This window comes from Apiospora kogelbergensis (assembly GCF_038363985.1).
Source record: "Apiospora kogelbergensis strain CBS 113332 chromosome Unknown utg000001l_segment0_segment0, whole genome shotgun sequence".
Classification (NCBI taxonomy): domain Eukaryota; kingdom Fungi; phylum Ascomycota; class Sordariomycetes; order Amphisphaeriales; family Apiosporaceae; genus Apiospora; species Apiospora kogelbergensis.
The window spans coordinates 4,970,834-4,995,015 of NW_027117418.1; the positions used below are offsets into that span (position 1 = coordinate 4,970,834).

The 24,182-nt window shown below is 53.7% G+C and overlaps 8 protein-coding genes across 8 annotated transcripts; 4 read left to right on the forward strand and 4 right to left on the reverse strand.

Annotated features, from left to right (window-relative positions):
• Nucleotides 1-410: 410 nt before the first annotated feature.
• PG998_001585 (uncharacterized protein) lies at nt 411-3,047 on the forward strand (the record flags this gene model as incomplete). The annotated part of the gene is made up of 1 exon (XM_066868403.1): nt 411-3,047. One exon carries the CDS (start codon nt 411-413, stop codon nt 3,045-3,047), a length of 2,637 nt encoding a protein of 878 aa, XP_066736818.1.
• A 455-nt stretch (nt 3,048-3,502) lies between these two features.
• On the forward strand, nt 3,503-7,423 carry PG998_001586 (S-adenosyl-L-methionine-dependent methyltransferase; the record flags this gene model as incomplete). Its single annotated transcript, XM_066868404.1, has 1 exon — nt 3,503-7,423. One exon carries the CDS (start codon nt 3,503-3,505, stop codon nt 7,421-7,423), a length of 3,921 nt encoding a protein of 1,306 aa, XP_066736819.1.
• Nucleotides 7,424-8,483: 1,060 nt separating this feature from the next.
• Nucleotides 8,484-8,882, reverse strand: PG998_001587 (uncharacterized protein; the record flags this gene model as incomplete). Its single annotated transcript, XM_066868405.1, has 2 exons — nt 8,484-8,594; nt 8,664-8,882. The coding sequence occupies 2 exons, from the start codon at nt 8,880-8,882 to the stop codon at nt 8,484-8,486; spliced, it is 330 nt and encodes a 109-aa protein (XP_066736820.1).
• A 155-nt stretch (nt 8,883-9,037) lies between these two features.
• On the forward strand, nt 9,038-9,437 carry PG998_001588 (uncharacterized protein; the record flags this gene model as incomplete). The annotated part of the gene is made up of 2 exons (XM_066868406.1): nt 9,038-9,120; nt 9,233-9,437. 2 exons carry the CDS (start codon nt 9,038-9,040, stop codon nt 9,435-9,437), a joined length of 288 nt encoding a protein of 95 aa, XP_066736821.1.
• Nucleotides 9,438-11,940: 2,503 nt separating this feature from the next.
• PG998_001589 (alpha-glucuronidase A) lies at nt 11,941-14,533 on the reverse strand (the record flags this gene model as incomplete). The annotated part of the gene is given in 3 exon segments (XM_066868407.1): nt 11,941-12,708; nt 12,750-13,646; nt 13,658-14,533. 3 exon segments carry the CDS (start codon nt 14,531-14,533, stop codon nt 11,941-11,943), a joined length of 2,541 nt encoding a protein of 846 aa, XP_066736822.1.
• Nucleotides 14,534-15,017: 484 nt separating this feature from the next.
• PG998_001590 (phenol 2-monooxygenase) lies at nt 15,018-17,486 on the reverse strand (the record flags this gene model as incomplete). The annotated part of the gene is made up of 6 exons (XM_066868408.1): nt 15,018-15,737; nt 15,810-16,090; nt 16,166-16,456; nt 16,553-17,110; nt 17,180-17,259; nt 17,335-17,486. The coding sequence occupies 6 exons, from the start codon at nt 17,484-17,486 to the stop codon at nt 15,018-15,020; spliced, it is 2,082 nt and encodes a 693-aa protein (XP_066736823.1).
• An 887-nt stretch (nt 17,487-18,373) lies between these two features.
• PG998_001591 (protein GRC3) lies at nt 18,374-20,691 on the reverse strand (the record flags this gene model as incomplete). Its single annotated transcript, XM_066868409.1, has 4 exons — nt 18,374-19,777; nt 19,909-20,202; nt 20,253-20,453; nt 20,689-20,691. 4 exons carry the CDS (start codon nt 20,689-20,691, stop codon nt 18,374-18,376), a joined length of 1,902 nt encoding a protein of 633 aa, XP_066736824.1.
• A 495-nt stretch (nt 20,692-21,186) lies between these two features.
• Nucleotides 21,187-23,016, forward strand: PG998_001592 (uncharacterized protein; the record flags this gene model as incomplete). Its single annotated transcript, XM_066868410.1, is given in 4 exon segments — nt 21,187-21,923; nt 22,006-22,295; nt 22,356-22,708; nt 22,726-23,016. 4 exon segments carry the CDS (start codon nt 21,187-21,189, stop codon nt 23,014-23,016), a joined length of 1,671 nt encoding a protein of 556 aa, XP_066736825.1.
• Nucleotides 23,017-24,182: the final 1,166 nt, after the last annotated feature.

Sequence of the window (24,182 nt, forward strand, 5' to 3'; positions counted from 1 at the left end):
GTGAGAGTTTCAGAGGGTGGTGACTGGTTCAACAAAAATTGATGCTTTATTATTCCCAATGAAAGCCAATGCCTGGTAGAATCGGGGTCTATCTCTTGATGCTGAAACGCTGAACGCCGAGCGCTGAACGTTGAACATTCAACCTTGGTTAGTGCACAGGTAGAAGAAGTAGAACTCTAACCACCAGGACCCCCAAAAATGCCGATTTCCAAGAAGGGGCCCCGCTGAAAAGTTTATCGATAATGCGTCATTGCGATTCGTTTGCGGTGCAGTACGAATACCGAGAACCCCCCTCCCCCATTATTCTACTGATGCGGTCGGTGTTTCTAGCCCAACACGTTTTGAATACGACGACTTCTTTTTCTTAACCCCTTACAACCATGCCGCCGCTGAAATAGCAGCATCAGGATATGGCCGCCCAGGGAAAGCTGGCCTCCCATGGGAGGAGTTTGTTGGGTGTTCAAGGGGCCCAAACCCAAGCACAAGCGCTGTCGCGGTTGACGACGACCCGGCGGCATCGGAGTCCTTTCCTGACCCAGTCCTCGAATCGCGTGCTAGGCTTATGGCTCCAACGCAACGACCCCGAGCAGCGGAAGCGATACGGCTACCTATTCAGGGCAATGGCACGGATGAAAAACGAACGCTTGCCGGTTATAACGCTCCAGAAATTGATGCGGAAGCAGCTCGCAGAAGAAGAAAGGGAAGAAAACGACGCGGCAACAAGTGGCAAGGGGTTGTCCCAGTGCGAGGGCCTTCGAGCCATCATAGATGGGATTGATCCCAAAGCATGGCAAGATCGATTGAACAGCCTCGCGGCGCAAGGATGGGACGAGGAGAAGCTCGACCATCTTGTTTGGATTTTGTCGGCCGATACCGCAGATGCCAGAATCGGACGCTTTGTTTCCTCGAATTCGCCAAGACCGGAGTTTCTTTTAGGGTTGCTCTTACACAGTGACCAACGCATTCGAAAGCCCGAGTCGCTTCGAGCGATAGTTGGTTATATTCAGCAAGCCCATACCTCCTTTGCTCAAGATGTGACTCCTTCGACGAAGCTCAGATCCAAAGAGTTTGTCCGGTTGCTCGAGCGGCTTATAAGACATGCACAGAGGCTATCTCCCAGCACTATCGAAGACCTCGGTGATCTTACGCGTTGGTATATTCAGAGCATACCCTTGGAGGCTCCCTTCAGCGAGGATACACAGGGCACTCAGGATGGACAGGATAATCCTGGGCGTAATGGCTATCAAAAACGATGCTTTGTTTTCAACTCTGCCCTTGACCTGTTTAGCCGACCTGCTCCCATGCAGCCACTACATGATAGGGAGTTCAACTGGAACGCGCAACGCCTTCTGCTCCATATGTCAGATACAATGGCCCGCCCTCTGGTTATCGAAAAATCAAGTTACAGTGCGATACGAAAAGTGATGGTCGGTCTAAAGAAATCTCCAGCTGAAATCTGGGTAGCCATGAGGTACAGCAAATCGTGGCCTCCGTATCGTCAAGATTTCGACGGTCATGATACCAAGTGGACGCATCTGAATACCCAATCGCGTAGTGTAAAAGCCGGGTCTCTTATGACAGAGGCTGGTTACTCGGAAGATGATTATGACCGGGCTTTAGGAGCTCTGGGGGGCATGACGCTAGGTTCGCCTACTGTGCAGACTCGCAGCCAGCCTCCAAAGGAGTGGAAGGACGACGACAGTCGCCAAAACTTTTATACCATGTGGGCCATGAAGATACGGTCTACTCGCAATGCTCAGGAGGCGTGGCGACAATTCAACACCTTCACCGATACAGAGCCTACCCTCCAAATCTACACTGAGATGTTCCTGAAGCTTCAACCTTCGAGGGCAAGGGATGAACCTAGCCCCCAGAGCTACGCGGGAGATGCAAGAGAGGTCTTCCCTGTTCATGAGGCCAACTTCAGTGAGTATGAGCTCGCCAGGTTGACCCCGCCCAGTGTTGATGAGCTGTACAATCGGATGATGAACCACAACATCAGACCAAGCGGGAGCTGCTTGCAGTATCTTGTTTCCAATGCAAGCACTGTGGAGCGAGGGCTGGAGTATCTTCGCGACAGCCCTCTCGACGTGGAGGCAGTAAGGCAGCTTGAGGTGGGAAACAGACGTCTCGACTATGGCATATTGAGGCGCATCCCTTTGCTCGTCTTTAGTAGCTATGTGCAGCTGCTTTGTCGTCTACAGCCGAATCGCACAAACCGGCAGTATCGGCGGAACCGGGCGTACGGGGAGCTGCAGCCTGTTCGCCGCGCCATCGAGCTCGTGAAAACGCGTCTCCGACCCAATACTTCGGAGTGGGCAACATTCCGACCGGTATGGCAAGTGGTATGTAGATCACTGGCGCGACCGTATGTCGTTGTGCTCGGTGGCAGTGAGCTGGCCAATGCGAGGGAGGCTTTGCATCTACTCCTTGATGTTCATGAGCTGGCTGAACGGGCAATAGGCCCCGACACCGAGATACTCATCTACATGTGTCGGGCATTGCAGAAGGTCTTGATGTTGCAGTACCCCGAGAGCCTGTCCATGTACGACGATCTCGTGGAGAAGGCCCATGGTAGGGTGACTGCCATATTCAAAACCTTCAGCTCCCACGTGTCCCAAAATGATTACAAGCGAGCGCAGTCGGTCGGCCCGGTCCATTTGCACACTTACATGCGCACACTTGCGATATTGGGCGATTTGGACGGCAGGATCAACCTGATGCATTGGATTCTCCGACACAAGAACTACTTTGATAGCGAAGCAGAGAGGATTGGTCGAGGCCAAGCCATGTTAGCCAAGACGCTCTGTGCGTTTGAGGCCTTCACGGGGCCAATGCTGCGCGAAGAGCAACGCGCCAAATTGGAGTCGATTATAGAGGACACACATTGGCGATGGCCAACAGAGGAGGAAATACAGGACTACATCGAGTCGGATACTTCAGGGGTGTCACAAAGAGTATACGAGGAAGTCAATGGGATAGACGGCATCGAAATAGCCGACCAGGAGATAGCTAGTGGGATTGCCGGTGCACAAAGCAGCATGTGAATAATAGAAACAAACACAGGATGATTGTTCATCCTTTGTTGTTCTGCGAACGACGGCACAGCCCATTCCATGCCGAAGGTATGCAACTAGTAAAGTGTAGGCAGCTCGGGAGGCCCCACCGCCCTATCGCCCTATCCAGGCCGTTCAGGTACGCGGTTGCTCTCATTGGTGCATGCAAATTGTGGCCTCTCGTTCTTTGGACCCTCCCTATTCTCCCCGGGCCCCAATCCCCATCGCCAGGAACGCGGTTGCGCGCTTCGACCGATGCGTTCGGTTCGGTTGGCAGCTGCATGCAACTTGAAACGACTTCCTTCTAGCCGGCCACCCGCCACGCAGCCATACTGGACATCGCTCATTATTGGATATGGGGCATATGGTTTGATCTTGGCAACACACATCTTAGGGCAGCATGGTAGCATTATGATACGCGAGGGGCTTTGGTTGGTAGACAGAACATGCGCGACCATCTACATGTTCCTCGGCCAGACTACGGTGCCGTTCTAAGCGATGTCGAATGGGACGACCAGTGGACGGCGCGATGGACCCAGCAAGTTTCGGAGGGCATGGAGTTTGGCCTCGGTGGTCTGCGCGAGGTCACTTCTGCCGGAGGAACCGTTGCAGACCAGGCCCATGACTATTTGGCATGGTTCAATTCTACGGTCGTGTCCGACTTGGGAGCCATTCCGAACAGTCCCGCGCCATGGCCCAAGTCTGTTGTCGACGGTGCTGATGATGATGGTGAGTTGTGGTCTTGCAGCGACGAAGCGACAGTCACAAGTGAGCCAGACCCGAGCCCTTTATCCAGGAACGTCGTGGTCGAACTTCCGAACTCGACTCTAAGCAACCCGAAATCGCAATACCAAGGATTTGTCCCCCCAGCTCCGAAGAGGAGAGAAGGGCAAGCCGTTATTGCGCTGCTGGAAGTCTTGGCGGAGACTGGGGTCCAAGAAGGGTCTGAGTACGTCGAGTTCGAGCTCTCAGATTTCACGGTTTATGTCAACTCTTTACATTACCCTTTAGAACTGCGACCGCTTCAACAGTTATGCACCCGGGTCGCATCCGACACGTTCTACTTCGATGGCGTCCTGAGCGCAACGAACCCGGTCTTGGGTACCACACTGAGCTTCTACGTCCAACAGGTGCCTTTCCGAGAACTGCCTATCGAGGCCTACGATGAGGAGGATGCCACGGTCCAGAGAGTCTGGATTCGCTCAGACCATAATAAGAAGAGCGAAATATACTACAAACTCGGTGCCCCATCACCCGAGTATGAGAGATTCCATGCACCTTTCCTCTGGGTCGCGGATTTAGCCCATCACGTCATCACATATTGTGCCCACCTACGTTCCAATGGCCGGAAAGCCATGCTAGGAGACTTTGAGTCACGCTTCAAGATCTTCCTGTGTCGCAGACATGGGGAGTCGGATGCGTTTCGGGCATGGGCTGCAGCACACGGCAGTGACGACTTCCGCACTGCATTAGTCGCCAATGTGGACTTCATTTGGAAAGAAGCCGTTGGGGCAGGCGATGAGCGGCCAGGCACACCCATTCATCATTTCTGGAAGGAGATCAGTGGGGAATTCTACAAGCCGAATCTAGCGCCTGCGGGTCAGGCCTGGGATGAAGACGAAGAAGGCGAAGATAAAATCCATGGCAAACCCTCGACATCCAAAAATCACACAAAGCGACAGAGTCTACAGGCAGCGAAGGTTTCTAAGACTATTGTCACTCCCTATATGTACGAAATATTCAAGCATATGCCGTTTGGTGACGTGCTCGAACCAAAAGCCCTAGCCAATGTGGTTCAAGATCGCCAGAACGCAATGACAGAAGGAACATCTCAGTACTGGGAAGATAGCAAAGGCCGCTTCTCTGGGGATGGCCACGCCGTTGAGAAATTCGATATCGAACGACTCGCTCATTCGATCCAGCCTGGAGATGTTATCTCGACGCCTCCTGACGGAGTAGAAACCGACACCAAATGGAGAATCGAAAAGTCGGATTGCCCAGAGCAAGACTACAATTGGTACGGCGTCGTGCAAAAAGTCCATGAGTCTAGGAAAACCAGATCATTCGACGTGATCTGGCTATACCATCCAAGAGACACTCCTTGCGCGGCGATGAAGTATCCTTATAGCAACGAGTTGTTCCTATCTGACCTGTGCAACTGTGAGGGCTTGGGGAAAGTTGACGCGAAAGATATAATTGCCAAACATGACATCAAATGGTTTGGCACGCCTGCCGATTCCGACTTGTTTGTTCGGCAAACTTACCTTGCGGGTGAGAAGAGGTGGGTGTCGCTCAACCAACAACATCTGCACTGCGAGCATAACAAAAAAGAGAGACAACCAGATCTGGCCGCTTATCGTCCAGGAGATACTGTGCTTGCTCACGTCGGGCACGAATATCTGCAAGCATTCGAGGTTGATGCAATTTTCGAGCGAAGTAAGCGACGAATGGTGCGGCTACGCCGACTTTTGAGGAGGAAAGAGGTGGATCAAACAGCATGGAAATCTCGCCCAAACGAATTGGTATACACCGATCAGCTAGTCGAGATGAAGCTAGATGCAGTTGCCCGACGATGCCTAGTACGTGTATTCCGTTACCACGAGCAGTTGGATAGGCTGGATGAAGAGATTACCGCGCCATACGATCGCAATGGCACAGGGGACGCCTTCTTCATCACTCACAAGCAATCCAACGACGAAGATGGCGGGGCCTTTTACATACCGCTAGCTCATGGCGATGCTTCAACGATGCGTCAAGGATTCCTACCCGGCCATGCGACCAAGTTACCCAAGCTCCGCGGGTTAGATCTATTCTGTGGCGGCGGCAATTTTGGCCGCGGGCTTGAAGATGGCAACGGGATCGAGATGAAATGGGCCAATGACTTATCCCCGCTGGCTATTCACACGTATATGGCAAACGCGAGATCTGGCTGCAGGCACTACCTAGGCTCGGTGGATGATCTACTCCATGGAGCAATCACCGGGGCAAAGGACGCACCGCAACCCGGGGATGTACACTTTATCTCGGGCGGCTCCCCTTGCCAAGGCTTCTCGGTGCTAACAAACGACAAGAGCACGCCACAGCAACGAAAAAACCAGTCGCTCGTCGCCTCGTTTGCCTCCTATATTGATCTTTACCGCCCGTATTATGGAGTGCTCGAGAACGTTGCTTCTATCGTGCAGCCAGAAAGCAAAAAGGAAAGCTGCTTCTTCTCACAGATCATCTGCGCTATCGTCGGCCTCGGATACCAGGTCCAAATCCTTCCGCTGGAAGCTTGGTCTTTCGGCTCCCCACAAAGCCGCACTCGATTGTTCCTGCTCTTCACGGCACCGGGGCTGCGGTCACCCAAACCGCCTTACCCGTCACACTCCCACCCTCCTGGCACCAAGCAGAGGAGCTTCGGCAAGATGTCCAACGGGTTGCCTTTTGGTGAGCGCTATTTCGGACCTACGCCATTGAAGTACGTCAGCGCACAGGAGGCTGTTCAAGATTTGCCGGGTATATACGATGGTTCGGCCGATTACTGCGTGGGATGGCCAGATCATAGAATATTTGGGTTCACATCCAATCTAAGAGAGCAACTACAGCTCGTCCCTACCCGGCCATGGGGAATGAATTACCGAAGACTGTTCTACAATAGCGAGGGACGGTCAATTCATGGGAACAGGTTGGATATCGACCGTCAAGTGTTTAGATCGAAGACGGGGAAGAGTGATATGAGAAACGGACCAGGCTCACAAGGCTGGGGCCGAGTGTATCCAAACCTTCTGTTCCCGACGGTCACAACAAAGTGTTCGTTGACGGATTCCAAGATTGGGAGAGTCAATCATTGGGATGAGACCCGCCCTCTCTCGATTATGGAGATCAGACGAGCTCAAGGCTTCCTCGATCACGAAGTGGTTCTTGGCAAGCCATCCAAGCAATGGCATACTGTGGGCAACAGTGTCGACCGGCATGTTGCCCTAGCACTTGGCCTGGCATTTCGCGAGGCTTGGCATGGTACTCTTTGGGATGATGATGCGGGTCTACAACAACAACGACAGTCTCTGCATGAAAGCAGCGTGGACCAAACCAGTCAAGGGATGGTGTCCGTTGAGGCACATGGGCTCTCTACACCAAACGAGATGACGATTGCGTCGTACGAAGGATTGGAGCTCGCAGCAGATCTGACCACTGAGTCGTCCGATGAAGATAGAGTCTTCAGAGACACGCCAAGAGAGATGCTCGATCTCACGCCGGCTACTAGTGTTGACGGGAACGATGATGTGGTTTCTGGTGCATCACGCGAAAGAGGCCCTAAACGACCCAGTCCTTTCCTCGTTGAGTTCATGTCGAAGAAACTGCGAGAGAGTGCGGACTCTAGATGAGCAATCCTGCTTTGACTAGACTAGTCGAAGGGCGTAGACACCAAAAGACACTTGCTGTCAGCCATATATATATATCAATCAAATATGTATTAGAGTCATGCATAACTGGACCACGATCAATAGAAGACGTTTTGGGGCTTTGGAGCGCGCGGTGGGCATGACATGGCGTGGCGTACGGGCAATGGTTTGGGCAGCATCGCGAAGAGATACCGCAGGCGTTGTGGCACATGGATACATACAATACAAGTCGTCATTTGATATTGAATCTTCCCAGGGCCATGGGGTATGAGTTGCTGAACAGAGCAGGATTGGGTGGTCTGCGCCAATCTCTGGATTTCCAAGATTTAATCGATATAAGCGTTGAACCTCGCAGGCATGAGAAGTAGCCCTCGTGAAGTGCTTTGGAATTCATTAATGATGCAATCGAGTGCTTGTTGCTGTTTCACCTAGTTGACAGCCGCGCCCTGGCATGAGCGCGACTGTCTTATATACATGGTCATTTGCTATAAACACCCAGAGATATCCCATTCGGCCCGTCTACTGGGCTGACTTGGCATCTCATCCGGCAGTGATCGCCCGTGAAGTCCTTAATGACCTCGTCGATCTGACACTGCTTTGGCACGATCTGTACACGATAGCTGGGGGAGGTAGGCTTTCCCCCAGCCTCCGCGATGGTCCTTCAGGAGGCCAAAGATTTCTGAAATGCATCCATTAAGTTGCTGGCGACCCAAGGGCCCAGGGGTCTTGGTTCTCTCCAGCTTCGCCGTTGTTTGGACAGCGTTGTCCACAAGGAAAGGATAGCAGAGCCAAGAAGAAAGAGAAGAAATCCCACACGCCTCCGAAAAAGAAACATCAAAGAAGATCCAAGCAGAAGTCAGCAGAGAACACATCCTTGGAATCAGTCGCCGCGGCTATGCATCAGTCTCAGGCGCGGCGAGCCATCACTCTCCTGAAGCTGAAACCTAAGCCTAGACGACCCAGGAATGTCACTGCCTCTCCCGCCGCGCGACAGAAGCGAAGCCTGGAAGGCTTCGATGCTTGATTATGCTTCTTCCCCTGCTTATACTGATTCTTCGATCGCAGCATGGGCTGGCTCGTATACGCGGAGACCCCGACGGGCGGCTACGATAGCCGTCGAGAACCAGGTCTGGTCGCCGCCTTGTGACAACATCTGGAGTTATCCACTACAGAGTCACAACCAGAGTAGTAGTAGTGAACACCAGCAACAGTCCGCGATGACGAGGAACGCCGCGGCGTCACGTCCCCACCCCATGCCGCAGGAACCAACGTCGTCATCCAACCTTGGAGCACGACCTGGAGTATCACCCACAACAATCTGTCTACGATCGGCGACAGCAAAAACAGGCTCAGTACCAAGCATATCGTCCCAATTTCCAGAATGTGAACTACCAACGACAGCCATCTCATCAACAGCAGCAGCCAGAACAGTCGGTCCCATGGCCGACGACCCCGCCACCAGCGGCCCTGGAGTCAGCGACAGACCTCGCAGCTCGGAGCTACAGCCTATGCAGGAATGCGATAACAGGAGTAGAAGGGCTCGGACCACTCATTATGGAAGGGAGTGAGAGTGGCAGAGCACGGCCGGCTGTGGCCATGGTAGTAGTCATGGACCGTCTGGGGAATAGAGAACTACAGGGATACAGTGGCAGCACACTGGATGGCTACAACAGCAGCGGGTATGTAAGCAGCCTGTCAACGCTGCCCCCGAGACCCCCTCTTGGAGTGATATCCTCGCCTGGGATACAGCACCACTGATTGGTATGGACTGAATCGTAGCCGACACAACAGCGCATGCAGTCGCGCGAGCATCAGCAAAGGCCTTTTGGCGCCGTCGATAGTAGCACGCGAGGATGATACAGATGCTACTAAGCAGCGCCACGCCGAGCGCCGCCGGTTCCGCATTATGGCGAGTCTGGGAACCCTCTCAGCCATCGCCACGGTGGTCCTGGCTGTTTTCACAGCGCTGAGTTTCTACTCCAAGGCACAGGCTTAAGAGCAAGGTAGGAGCTTGGGGGGAGGAGTTGGTGCATGCCTCGGCGGACAACTCGTCGTTGCTCCTTCTCGAAAAGGGGATGACTGCATGCATGTCAGAATTAGAAATGATAGGGTGAGGAACACCGGTAACTCATCGTTGAGTTGATAGCTATTTCGCAAGGCGCCTGCCGACATACGCGTCATTCAGCACGAGTAGCTGAAAGGCTCGGCTGATGCATCTAGATCTGTCTCGGAAAACGAGACAATCTTAGAATAGATCTATTGCTTCAGCCCTACAGAACCAAGATACTAGCGCATCTCGACATGCCCTACGTTACATCGAGTAACCCAGATGATGAATCTGTCGGTTCGATTGGGCTCGACTGTCGCGCGAATCTACATCAAACCTGATGACGCGGCGTGTAGCCCGGGCAAGGCACGGCGACATCATGTAACGTTGCTGAGTGCTTCGAGCCTCAGCTGCCATCTGCCATGTGATATTGACGCTACAGGCGCGCAAGCATTCAAGAGATCCGCGCGTTTACCGAATCAACTGGCCGCTGATTCGGGGGAGTCAGCCACTGGACGGGAGGATTGTTAGGGGTGCATGGTAGGAGAACACATCGACGTCACTCTCGTGTGGCTGTCAGCAAAGCAAGTCGTACCGGGTGTGTTGGGACTTAAGTTACCAACTCTTGGCATTCCATCTCACCCAAGCCTCCTTACTATGCGCACACCCTGGAAGGCCATCACTCCGGCAGCCTGGGGCAGGTACTAATATCCAGTGAAGAAGCCTGGGATCTGGCCTGCTACTTTGGCATGCCTCCCCCGGGTTCGATCAGTCTGACCCCCAATGGTAGACTCACATGAAAGCACTTTCCCTTCCTCGCACGCGAAAAGGCTGACTGAAATCCAGACTGACAAGCACGGGAAGGGCGACGGAAATGTACCTGGGTACACTGTGCCCTGCCTGGGATGGCTACAATCATCTCAGTACACACACACTTATACATCAGCCTACCCTTACCTCCGTCTCCTGCACTTGCCCACTTCGCGGCCGAGTTGGATGAGTGCAACACGTTGAAGAAGGCCTTAAGCTGCCACATGCCTCGTTACTTAGACCACTTGCTTTACACCAGCATTTCCCAAGCCCATCCAAGTCCCGAGAGTCCTCACGGCGCCTGACAACTACTACGCTCCCATTTACCTACCTAGCCAAACCCAAGTCCAGAAAACGTTCAGTACATGTCGACAGGGCCCGGAGACTCACTGCGACGCAGCAGCAGCTCAGCACCTACTTCATCGCCGCCCACAACCAGCAAGCAACGATAGGTTGCTGCCCGTATAGTAAACAGCGCTACGCCTCGCTATAGGTGTTACTGATGCCGGTATCGACCGACGCATGTCAGGGGTCGTCGAGGTGTGTCGGTCGGCTCATCTTAGGTTACGTCGTAACGACTGCATCTGCGCATGACTGACGCATCCGTAGTGCTGGAGGCGGTAGCGGTCGGGCTCGAGAAGATGCTTCGGCAGGGCAACGTCGATTAGGTCCTCTCTTGCAAGGACCCGTGTCACCTATTGATCGTTTGGTCGGTTCCGGGCTGACTGGCGCTACCCTTGACCATAGCCGTGATCACTCGGCTCTACTGCACCGGGTTGACGATGTGATGAGGACACAGCCGGGCTCGACGCAAGGCGCGGGCCAAACCAGTAGCGCTCATCGGTCGCATTAAGTGTAACTGTCTATTTAGGCAGAACCCTTCGTCCTAGTCAAAGAGCATCGCTAACAGACGGCGGATCGAGGAGGTGACGAATATTTAGATCTTGGCAATGCCGCTGATGAGGGCTAATGGGAGACAAGTAAGAGTTGCTGTACGCGGCTTGCTGGCTGAACTCAAGTCACACGCATCATGGCGCGCTGATGGTGATGAGATGGAAGGAAAGGAGAAACTACAGTGGTAGTTCCCATAGGGCTCAAACATTTCGGGGGAGTGGTGTTTGCTTTTGTAATGGCCTCAGCAAACTTTTGCTGTTTACGCATGGTCAATGGAGACGGGTTGCGGCTTGATAAGGGGTGAAGAGTGAGGGCTGCAAGACTTTATCGCGGCAATCAAAATGTTCGGAAGGAACGGCGGCTTAACGACAGTGGCCATTGTGATGATAAGTATGGACGCGGACACGATGAAATGATTGACAGCGATGAGAAAAAGACGGTTAGTTGATGGCGAGGAGATAGTTCCCATGACTTCGGTTGGGTTCTGATGGGCGTCAAGTATGTTGATTGTCTTGACTAATTGGATCGCGACATGCCGTTTCCCCTCAGCTGCACCAGGTGCCGTCGGCTGCTCCAAAAGGCACAGTCACCTCCGTCTTCCTATATAGGTCCTATATAGGAGGTACTTCTGATTTCGCATCGGCTTCTTTTATGAGACAAATATGATGAAACACACGTAACTATGCATTATGCGACGACTTCGGTCACACGAATGAATATAATCAGTATTATCGGTTTCATACTTCTATCAATCTATGGTGCCAGAAGGCAGCACCGAGACATAATCCAGAGGCGCTTGCTCGCCGCCGTCCGGCTGTCCCACAATCTTCAAGACATCGCCCTTGGCCGCATCCACGCCCCTGAAGTAAATGCGGGTTGCCGAGTGGCCATCTGGGTACGGCGATGCCGTATATCCCAACTTATCCTCGTGGTTCCCGAGCCAGGTCCCCAGCGATTTGCCGTTGAGGAAGAGCTCGTAGCTGGCACGGCCGCCCTTCACGTCAAAGTAGTTGACTGCGATGTCGTACGTACCGGCCTCAAAGCGCTCGTCCAGCTTCGCCGTCGCGGTACCTGCTGTTGTGTTTGAAGTAGTCCGGATCGCATGGAACCCCGACGCCGTCTCGAAGGGGTCTACCCGGATGATGGTGTAGCCGTCTAGTGTCATGTCCTCGGCCTCAATCCGCCAAGGGTGGTTCCCAACGCGACCCTGCTCATCTTTGATGCTGGACATATTGAAGTAGAAGTCGTTGATTGCATCGCGCCAGACCAGTGCATGGCCAGCCTGGTACTCAAGTCGAAACGCGACCTCGTCGTAGCGCTCGGCGTCGACCAGCCCCTTCACGGCCTTCCACTGCTCTGGGAAGGTTTGTGCCACCGCTGCGCCGTCGTAATGTGCGTCATAGAAGTGCTGGATGACCGTCTTGCCCGATTTAAGTTGCTGGGTGTACGGCACATGGTGGAACCAAAGCAGCAGATCGTCGGGCGTGCTCTCGATATTCTCGAACATGGACGCAACCTCAGGGGGTATTGGCCCGAATAGCCCGTCCCATTCCAGACGGTGCGATCCATGCCGATCGACTTGGCGTCCGCGCGCGTCCATTGTCCCCAACCGTTGCCGTCTTGGGACTGAGGCTTGGGCCCGTAATGAGGCCCAGTAATGTCCGTTAGCGATTGGATGCCTAAGTTGCCAGTGTAGTTCTCGTGGGCGGGCCACGACTCCATCGACATCTTTGTGATGGTGTCAATGATGGTCCGGTCAGACCCAAAGGTGAGACGCGTCCAGTCTTCCAAAATAGCCACGTCGTCAGATGTCGGGTTCCATGCCAGACGGCCGTAAGCATAGAAGTTAGACATGGCCAAGTGACTACCAAGCCAGGACTTATCCGTACCAACGTTGACCACCGCAGCATACCCTGCAAGCTTTTGGTTGAACCGCTCGCCAGAAACGATATCCCGGACCAGAGAGGGCTGGCCGTCGACCTTCATGTCGAAGTTCAAAATAGTCTTCCACAATGGCGGAAGATAGACCAGATGGCATTGTTGGCCGAGGTATTCCTGCGTAACCTGGAGCTCTATAACCGTGCCTGTTTGCTCAAGGTGGGCAAACAGGGGCGAGACGGGCTCGCGAACTTGGAAATCGATTGGGCCATATTTGATCTGGACAATGACATTGTCGTCGAATTTCCCATCCAGATCCCGGAAGAAATCAACGGCGGCGTTTGCGCGATCCGCCTTCCAGTTTGTCTCGTTGATTGTGTTATCGTAGACAAAGGCACGGAACATGACGATGGCGTCGCCATGGGGCTTTATCGCGCGCGCAAACAGATTGGCCCCGTCAGCAAGTGTGCGGTTGTAGGTCAGGGGCCCGGGTTGGGATTCCGAGTTGGCCTTGACAAGGACGCCTGCGAAATCTGGGACGTGGCCATGCAACTTGGTGGCAATGTCATCCCACCACTCGATCACACCTTGATCCAGGGGTCGGCGGTCGTGAGCTTGCCGAGGGTGCGCGGGGAATCAAAGTTCAGAGAAATGCCCATTCGGACACCCCATGGCCTCATGGCGTCGGCGATGCGGCCCAGGCCGGCCATATTAGTCGAGTTGAGCAGGTTGACATTGGCGTTGACGTTGTTGACGATGATGCCATTCAATCCAATGGACGCCATGAGCCGAGCGTACTGCGACACACGCGTCAGATCCTCGACTATAAGGCCCTCGGCGAAGAAGATGGACGGTCCCGCGTAACCTCGCTCAATGCTGCCATGTGTTCCGGTATCGTCCATGTTGTCCCATTGGTTCACCCATCGGATTGGGGCGCTGGGGTTCGATTCGTAAGTAATCTCTGTGAAGTTCCCCTGGGCCAGCATAGATAGATACTGGAAAGTGCCGTACAGCGCACCGCGTTCATTCTGGCCCACAATCTGGACGGAGTCGTTCTTGATACTCAGCCAGAAGCCGTCACCCTTAAGATCAAGCTCTGGGAAGACGTGACCGGTCGAGGCAAAGGCATTGACGGTCCCAATGGTTATGCTGGAACCGTTGACCGAAGTGTTTGTAACAGGAAGGTCCTTGTGAAGAATACCTTGAATGCCTTTGTGCAGCTCTTGCCCAGCGGTGTAGACAGGGCTCGTTTGTGTGCCATTGAGAGCTACGATACGCGCAGGGACCGACGCGGATTTTCGAACGTCGCACGGCAAAGCGGCGTAGCGTAGCCATGCGTCAATGCCATTCTCTGCGGCTGCGAGACCGAGAGAGGCCAGGAGGAGAAGGACAGGCCGCATGATGCTTGATGGGGAGCCCAATGACAAGAGGCGTACGAAGAGTCGCTTCTGTACGACAGCCATGGCGCGCGGCCGGTCTTAAATCAATTCGGAGCGGTGACAGACATCGGGCCCATCAGCTCGTAACGGGGGTCACCTCATGATGCCAATACCAGGTCGTGTCGCGCCAGCTCCATTACCAAGAACATTGGCCTTTAGGCTAAATGCTAAGTATTGGCCTGGGGTCTTGGTGATCAGTCTGCTGGACTTGGGAAATTATAGTGGAAGCGAACCCCAAGGTGACCCCAGACCCCATCTCGGGGATTGGCTCCCTTCAGCGCCCCCCGCAAAGCGCGGCCATTGGTGCCTTAATTCGGCATGCGGGGTTGGGGTTGGGGTTGGGGTAGGGGTAGGGGTAGGGGCTAGGGACCGAGCATTAGGTGACGTGGGGAAACCAGTTGCCAGTGGACGCCTGGACGCCTGGCTGGCGAGGTGCACCCTCTCGCAAGGATGGTCGGCACGAGATGCGGTAGCCCGGGGAGGACGATACGATAGTATTCTATGTGTGCTAAGCCATCCTCAAGACCCCCTCAAACCACGTTTCGACCTCGCCCCAGTTCTCTTCGCCCAGCTCCGTGACCAAGCCGACATAACCGTCGGGCCGCACCACGACCAGCGCGCCCTTCTCGGCGTCGACGCCGTACCCTTCGTAGGCGCGGCCGTGGCCCTCGTTGTAGCTCTCGCCGTCGGCAAAGACCTTGTCGTAGTCCCAGCCCAGCTTGGCGTCGAACGGGTGGTAGACCTCGTGCAGGTCGCGGAGCAGCTCGACCTCGTGCCGGGGCGCTGTGTGCACCAGCATCACGTCGACGACGCTGGGCGGCCGGTCCAGCCGGAAGCGCGCGGTGCCAGCAAACGGGTTCGCCGCCGCGCCCAGCTCGATGCGCGGCGCCCGCGCCAGGATCCCCTTCTCCAACCGCGCTCCCAGCGCGTTGACCCGCTCGCGCGCCGCCGCCTGCGAGATGTCGCCACCGAACACCCAGAGCCGGAACCGGCCGTCCGACGGCATCTTGTGGTGCAGCGTCCAAGGCCGCGCGTCGCACTGTTCCATGACCTGATAAGATGGGAAGCGCATGCCGGGTTTGCAATTGGTCGCGGCCGATAGCTTGCTCTGCGCCGCCGGTGTCCCCTCGTTCTGCACCTCCTTGTCGCTTTCAAGCAAAAGCGCCTTCTCCGGGGGCTTGGAGACAAGAGCCGAGGGGCTGTAGTTGACGCCTAAACCGCTTGTGAACTGCACCATCGAGTATTAGCATCTTCTAGAGCCAAGGGGATTGACTGTTGCTTTGAGAGGGAGCTGACATACCATGTGGCTCATATTGAAAGCTTTGCTGAAATCGTCCATGGAGACACCTGTCTCATCCAGAATGTCTTTCTGCGGTCGGCCTGAGAAAAGCCGCGAGAACTTATGATCGAATTCAATCAGCTCGTTTGCAATCTGTTTACGCTCCAACTCATAGGTCGACAGGATTTTGCGCGGCATGATCTTTTTTGCTACCAGCCCGATCTTCCATCCCAGGTTGTACGCATCCGACATGCTGACGTTCATACCTTGGCCGGCCTTTGGAGAATGTGTGTGAACCGCATCTGTTCAAAGTCAGTATCAAGAACTTAAGTTCAAGTCGATGGCTCTGGTGCCAAAGACAACACACTGCAACTTACCTCCCGCCAAAAAGACTCTATCGCATTTGGTGAAGTGATTTCCGACCCGTTGACCAATCTGGTAAGCCGTCCACCAGTCACAATAGTGATAATCCAGCTTGTAAGGGCTGATGATCTTCTGGGCAGCCTTGAAGATCATCTCATGGGTGATCTTGCTACGATCGACTCTACCGCCACCCGCCGAGACTTCGGTGAGTTGGATATACAGTCGAACGAGTTTGTTCTCGCGAGGAATAATCATGAGACTGCCGTTGGAAGCGCTGTGGATCATGCATCGTGTTCGGACGTCAGCTGTCTTCAAGTTAGCCTTTCATTCTCGGGCAAAGAAAACCGAGTTCTACCCCCGGAAATCAACAGGATCGAGAGCCCAGGTAGAGAGAAACGTACGAAAATCGGTAATGGGCACAATATCCATGACGCCCCAGACAAAATCGGTCATTTCTCCCTCCATCTCATACTTGGGACCCAGCGCTTTCCGCGTCCAGCTGTGTGCGCCATCGCAACCGACAACGTACTTTGCCCTGACGGTTTCCTCGCGGACGTCAACCCGGCCCTTGCTCTGCGCCAGCATGGAGCCGACGTCGTCGTCAGCGAGGTTGCTCCGGAACAGCCCGTCGCTCAGGTTGCTCAGCTTCTGTGTCGGCGTGGCCTCTTCCTCGGTCAGGTGCCGCAGCGTGACGGTCACCGGATAGGCGTCCTCATCCTCGGCGGCCGCCTCATCGACGTCCAAGGACGTCGGAAGAACCATGCGCTCCACTTTGAGCGGTGAGCCGGACGGGTCGGCTGGGTGGGGATACGACGCCGCGATGGCGTCCAGGAAAAAGGCCTCCATGCGTCCCTGATGGAGGACAGATTCGGTAAAGCGCGATAAGCCGCCGATGTTGTTGGGGGCTCGTTGATAACGCTTGATGGCCCCGTTGGAGTCGGGGTTCCAAAAGGAAACCTCTAGACAAGGGGGTATGTCAGTCAATGTGATTCTTGGTAAGAGAGAGAGGTGCCGAGTGGATGCTATACCGATCATGTGATTTGATTCTTTCCAGACACGTTCTCCTATGCCGAAGCTGTCCAGTATCTCTAGAGTACGCGCTTGGAATCTGGGGGGACGTTAGTTATTGGATGAGATACAGCGCATTATTCGTTACTCAAGGTGGGATTTGAGAGTCACTAACCCATCTGCCTGGCCCGAGAATACCTTGTCTGTCCTTTTGTCTACGATACGAGTCTTAATACCAAGGCGGGACATCCACAGCGCCGTCATCATTCCGGCCGGACCGGCACCTATGATGAGAACATCAACCTCTGAAGTTGAATCCGGCGCCATCTTGTGATCACTCATATGATGCCAACGCGGTAAGGTTACTTGTTTCTCGGATGGTATTGATGTTAGTGATGGTGCGTACGACAATGAATTTCACACAAAGGTATAGGACAAATGAGATGAAAAGAACGGGTTTGAATGTGATAATTCCAAAGGAGAGGTCTCGATATTGAGTACACATAGAGAAGTTTCAAAGGCAAGCGGGTTTCCAACGCTGAATCATCATCACAAAACTGGCCAGCCAGGGAGTTGACAGTGCGGAGGGGCTTCACACCGGATGCCGCGTACAGCAGTACATCCGAGAGCGAGAGACACGGGATTATGTTCGGTAATCCATAGTATATGGGCCCGTTGCGAGTCAGAGTACACCAGTCAAGTTCTACCGAACAGCCTTGGCCTTGGGTCTGAAGGAGCTGGGTGAGTTTCCAGACTTCCAGAGCAGGCCAAGGGTTAGGTAAGGTGAGGGTCGGTAATGAGAAAGCATGACTAAGGCGGGGAATTGAAGACGACGTGGATATAGCGGCGGGGCCAAGCGTCACATCCGGCGAGAAAGGGCGGGGTATACAGTTGACGATGATGGGACTTTGCAGGTGTCTTGATTGCCAACTACAGGCCGTACAGTGGAGATGGCTTATATATCAATGAGATAATCAGATGACGAGAGTCTACTCTGGATTTCGGAGAGTTGGGAATATTGCTATTCGCCCAGAATCACACAGCACTATTGGATCAAAGGGCAGGAGGGATAGTTGTATCACGGCCAACGTCGAACTGCATGCAGATCGGCGTGTGGGGTCCCGTGCAGTGCGTATACATGTGATCTAGATGGCATGTATCAACAGAAGAACGACCCCTACGCGCTTCTTACCATAAAATCTACACGCCTGATATTACTCATCACCTCCCCCGGTACGACCAAGGTCTCTTCGTACCTTCCATACCTTGGAAGCGGCACCTCTCTTCTCGTTTCCCCGGAGCTCTTCGATATATGGTGTAGATGTCGGTCCAAGGTTCACGTCGCCCTGCTGCGCTTCTTCGCCATAGTGGTCGAGCTCTGCGATATCCTCCTTCACTATATCCTCCCCATTATCGTCCGTGGTGGTTTCGTTATGGGAACGGTAGTACAAGTCCTCTGTGTACGACCACTTAGGGGTATCAAATTTGCCACTGACAAGCACAATCTGACCACTCCTCTCAGTGACCTCTTCAATCTTTGATTTTGGAATAGGTGTGAGGATCTGAAGAGCGTCCGCGGCAACATCAATGCCACGGATTAAGGCAAGACCAATAGTCTGCGAATACTTGGGATCTAACTTGGTCTCCGTGTTGATATACGGGAGTCGTTCAGGGGTTGTCACGGTAAGAGGGCCAATGCTGCTGGAGGGCGGTTGGGAATCGTGCGACGAATCCAAGTCCATTGCATCCCCGGAATGACCGTATTGAAATGCCAGTGGGCTTTCGATTTCAACAACCGCCACGACTGTGCCATTGATAGCATCTGCTAACAGCCAGTCCGGCCACTGGGTCCCGTAGCACATGATCCCCAAAATACCCCGGGTTGGACCAGAGTATTTAACTATCCACGGGGCAGTCATCGTTAAGGGGCTAGGGTTCCATTCGAAGTGAAAGTTTGGTGCAATGTCTTGTCTTCGTTCGGCATGGAAGTACGACATGGTCTGCATAGTACGTAGCTGTGCGGCAGTCCTCGAGTTGTTATGTGTTGTTTGCGAGGGGAGCTCCGCAAATGAGCCTTGCTGCATGCTCTCCTGAAGGCTTCTTACAACGTCGATAGGATCAGACGCCATGTATACCAGATCAGTCGGCTTCAATGCACCAATGAGGGACGTGATGATATCGAGCCCCGCGCCTTGAACATAACCAGACATATTGATAATAAGCGGACAACCTCCCAGGCGGTTTCGATAATGATTGATGAGATCAATTGCAACTGCTGTGTAAAGATCTGTATCTGCGTCTGGAGACATCGAAGCAAGCGTATGCGAGCGTATGATGTCGATGCCGGATCCAGGAAGGGGTCGACAGAAAGCCGGTCCAAGTAACGGCTCAGTAACGTGTACAAGGCCAATCTGACCGGCGATGCAGTACTCAGGTTGACCTGGATCTAGGTCCAACACAGCAACACCGCTAGTGTGTCGTCTCTTAGACGCAGCAGAGTAGTAGGTGATGAGGTTATTCGTCAATAGTCTTCCGAATGTTGATTTCCCCGAGGACTTGGGGCCAGTGACCATGACAGACACTTGCTTTGACCGTGATGCTGCCACCAGCTCGTCGATCTTGCGATTCCATTCTGGGGGCGATACAAGGTCAAACAATGCAGCTTTTTAGGCCCATAGGCTGATGTGAAGATCTGTTGTCATTTAGCTTAGAACTCAGTTTCGTCTCCAATAGCTTCGGATAAACATACAAGTTCAAATGTTGACTTTGGCTGTCTGGTCTTCCCATTTGTGTTTGCTACGTCTTCGTCGTTCCAAAGGCGTCGGAAGAGGGGAGATAGCGTGTCCAAGCTCTCAAGACTCTCAGCAGCCGGGTGAGGAGCCAGCTCGATTGCGGCCTCATCGCTGCACCGCAGAACGGGCAATGCGTAGCACTGTGGAGCGGAAACCCAGTGAGTCTTGTCGGCGGCTTTCAACAGAGCACCGTTGAGGGTGACTTCGCCAGAGATAACTCGGAGACCATAGTTACCAAGTACAACAAGACGCTAAGTTGATCAGCTTAGTACGGACTTACAGACGGGATCAGAATACTTACGTCCCCTCCAGACAATCGCAGATGAAGCTTCCCATCATTCTTTTTCTTCAGGTTAGTCTTGGTTGGTTGGAAATTGGAGAGGCGAACCGCAGAGGCCTGAGGCGGCTCGGTAGACTCCGTTCTCTGTAGAGGCTTTGGAGTCTTTGGCTGAGGGGAAGACGGGGAATTATTCTCCTCCTCGATCTCAGTAGGGGGTAGAAGCTATATCAGGAGCTTCGACTGCTGCGGCGGCGGCGGCGGCGGCGGCAGTGGCGGCGGCAGCAGATCTCGCTTGCCTCAGTCTTGCGACAGCACTTAGAGCGGGTGGTTTTGCAGTTTCCAGCTTACGCCTTTTGTTTGTAGCCATAATTGAAGGTTTTCCAACGGGTTGATGGGTGATTCCAGTGCTATTCATACAGTGGGATTTTTGAAGACAGCTAATTTTTAGGCGACCAACCATGAGTAGTGGTGGGGCATGATATTCTCTCGCCTGCAACTTCGGATAGCCCAATGAAGTTTCCCAGCGCAGTTGAGAATGTGCTTGAACCAAGCGACGTTTCCCAACCCCCAGAAGGAGACACCAAACGGTCTTACTTTCCAGAGGCTCTAGACTCGTAGCTTCCTGGTGAAGTCGGTCGTGTGTGAAGTTTCGTCATCTCTAAGCCTGCCTACCACCTTGTACCGCCTACCGTTTACCTGCACTCACTGCACGGTGGAGCAGTGGACCTTCCCCGCCTGCATTGTTCTCTCTTTAGACGCGCTTTGCTTAAAGTGAACGCGACGAATTGGCGCCTCCAAATTTTTTTCTCGGCGGAGCTAGATTGAATCTCAAATTCACGTCGCAAAGCTTCATCCCCCACATCACATTGCGACGGTGCGAGTGGAAATAAACAATATTGACAGACAATACCTCCAATCGCCGAGGTCAGATCAGTTCGAACCCCCAATATCAACAATGGCCCCGAAAAGCGCCATCGGCTCTCTGAGCAAGATGGCCAAGGACATCAAGGGCTCTAAGGTAGCCAAAGCTGCCACCCCGAGCACGCGTGGCCAGGCCCCCAAGAGTGCCAGCAAGGCTATGGACTCCGACTCCAGCTCTTCAGATGAAAGCAGCGACTCGGGCAGTGATGATGAGAAGAAGCTCGCCGCCCTGCGCAACAAATTTCAGAAAGCCCCTCCTGCACAGAAGGACGCAAAAGTCAATGGCGTCGCCGCCAAGAAGAACGACAAGCCCAGTTCGGGTACCAGCTCGGGTACCAGCTCCAACTCTAGCTCCGACTCTGAGTCCGAATCAGAGGCAGAGAAGAGCAAAACTACCAGTGTCGCAAAGGCGGCCCCCAAGAGCGCGCCCAAGACAGCCGCGACAAAGGCCCCCGCGAAAGATGCCGAATCGAGCGACGAGTCTAGCGATGAGTCCAGCGACGAGTCCAGCGAGGATGAAGATGACAAGGAAGAGGCTGCCGTCGCCAAAGTCGCGGCCCAGAAATTAAAGGCTGCACCCTCTAAGCCGGCCCCCAAGTCGGCCTCAAAACCTACGCCACCATCCAAGGCCAGCGCAGCCAAGAATAACGATACCTCCAGTGACTCCGAGTCGGACGACGAGGAAGACGCCGATGCTATGGGTTTGGATAATTCCGTGGCGCAAAAGAAAGCGGCTCAAGCTGACACTGAAATGCCGTCGCAGAACGAAGTGTAAGCACACCTACAGAACCTACTACCTTCCAAAGTGCCAGCTAATGATCCCGTCTAGTGGCCGACCTACATGGCTTAATAGCTCTGATTTCATGCTCCGCAAGGCTTCGTCTGAAAATCCCGATAAAGAACTTGTGGATTTTTTGAGCAAGAGTAACCTTGAGGGAAAACAAGTCTGGTACTTCACTGCACCTGCTTCGTTGCCCATCACTGTTTTGAAGGACATGGAAATCGACCTAAGCAAAGCACAGTCGGGCGGCCCCCTGCTTCAGCACGCTGGTGATGCCTATGGTATCGATCTTGAGCCGTATACCACCAACACACAGATCCAACTGGTGATCCCGTCTAGGGGAGGCGACCAGTACAAGAAACGTAAGTTACAATATGCATGATGAAACACAGCCATTATCGGTATCTAACATCATTTTGCAGCTAAGCACGGCATTGACTCAATTGTCCATCTCCGTCGTATTGCAGAGTTCGGCGGCGACAGCAGTGTCAGCGCGACGGCTACCGAAGAGTACGTGCGGAAATCGAGACCCGCCAGAGAGCAGCCCCCGAACCTCCGGCCTCGATTCCTGCCCATTGGTGTTCCTACGCCCACAGCCACTGCCTCGGCACAGGCACAGGTCAAACCTACTTCGGCCAAGCAGTCGCGGACCTCGGACAGCTCTTCGTCGGATAGTGATTCGGATGTGGACATGGCCGATGCCCCCCTCCTAAGCCAGCTTCATCAACCAAGGGCAAAAATACCAAGTCAGCTGCGGCAACCGTTGGTAGTAAACGTAAGCAACCCGCCAAGGATGACAGCAGTGAGAGCACTTCGAGCAGCGAGGATAGCAGCGAGGATGAGAAGGATGTCAAGCGCGCAAAGACTGCCGCCAAGGCCAAGGCCAAGGCAGATAAGGCTCCGAAGTCCACTCCGATCCCCGTCCCGTCGTCCTCGGCAACCCTCCCGACTAGCACTCCTTCCAAGGCTCCAAGCACGTCGCAAAAGTCCAAGAGCAAGAAGGAGGCAGCTCAGTCGGCTGAGAAGGCTAAGAAACTCTCAACGACTCCCATCCCACTCCCTATGATTGGTCGAAGCAAATAGTATCTGTCTACACCATCAAAGTCTACTGGCACTCCGGGGGGCGACGACTTGGGACAGGCCTCTGGTTCTGTAGCATATAAAAAGCCATCGGCATCCACAACGCCTACAGGGTCCGTAGAGGCTGAAGCCAAGAATAAGAAGTCGCAAGAGCAAGGTGGTGGCGGCTTCACGGCTTCCAATGCCAAGCAGAAGAAGAACAAGAAGAAGAGAAAGGCAAGGAACAAGAACAAGAGAAACTGAAGTGGCAGGACGACGAAGCAGCTCGAAAAGTGGAAATAAGGTCTTCTTTCAGGCATTCAGGCGTTTTGAGGAAATCAACCAGGCGTGTCTGCGGCCCTTTGCTTTCGGTCATGGAATTCAAGCATTTCGGCGTTAATTGTAATGAGTATTGATTCTCAGGAGGTAGACAGTTTATCTTTTGTCTGCCTCAGCGGATACCACTAGAAATGCAAACAAAAGGTGTGTCTTTGCTTCATAACAATTACCATGTCAGCTCTTCTTGCATTATCTGTGTCCACGTTTTGTGTTATGCTCAGCCAAGACCATGGCTCTGAGTAGGAAGGTTCTCCAAGCCCCATTCAAACTTGGCCATTTACCGTGAAAAGCTTCGAGGTTTAGGTCGGAAGCCACGCGTCCCCAGCTGGTGAGTTACAGAGGCTGCAGGTTCCTTCTTGGTGCGACACCATCTCGTCGCTCCACGATGCCAGTCCACGAGTATGTGGCACAGTAGTGGATGGACACGGGCCGGGTCACATTGGGCAGAACAGTTGCTCCAGGCGCCGCGAGTGAGCGAGATCAGAAACATACATGCAACTGAACAGCGCCCCACGTAGGAGATGAAGGGTAGGCACCACACACAGGAGTAAGTTTGTAGGCATACACAGGAGGGTGGGAAAGATGACAAAGGCTAGATGGCAACGAACATTTCCACAATGAGGTCGAGTTGTGAACCGTGTACTGGATGGACTAGGAAGGGCCAGACACTTCGGTAAGTGAAGCGGGACAGAGTTGCACGTCAGACCATGGGCCAATTTACATAGATATGGCCCACGAGTCCATGTATTAGATAGAGACAGGCCTGGGGACATGCCCGCCAGCCAAAGAACAGTGCGCCCCTGTTACAGGAACTCGTTGGGCTCTTGCACCGTGACTTGGTGTTATCAAGT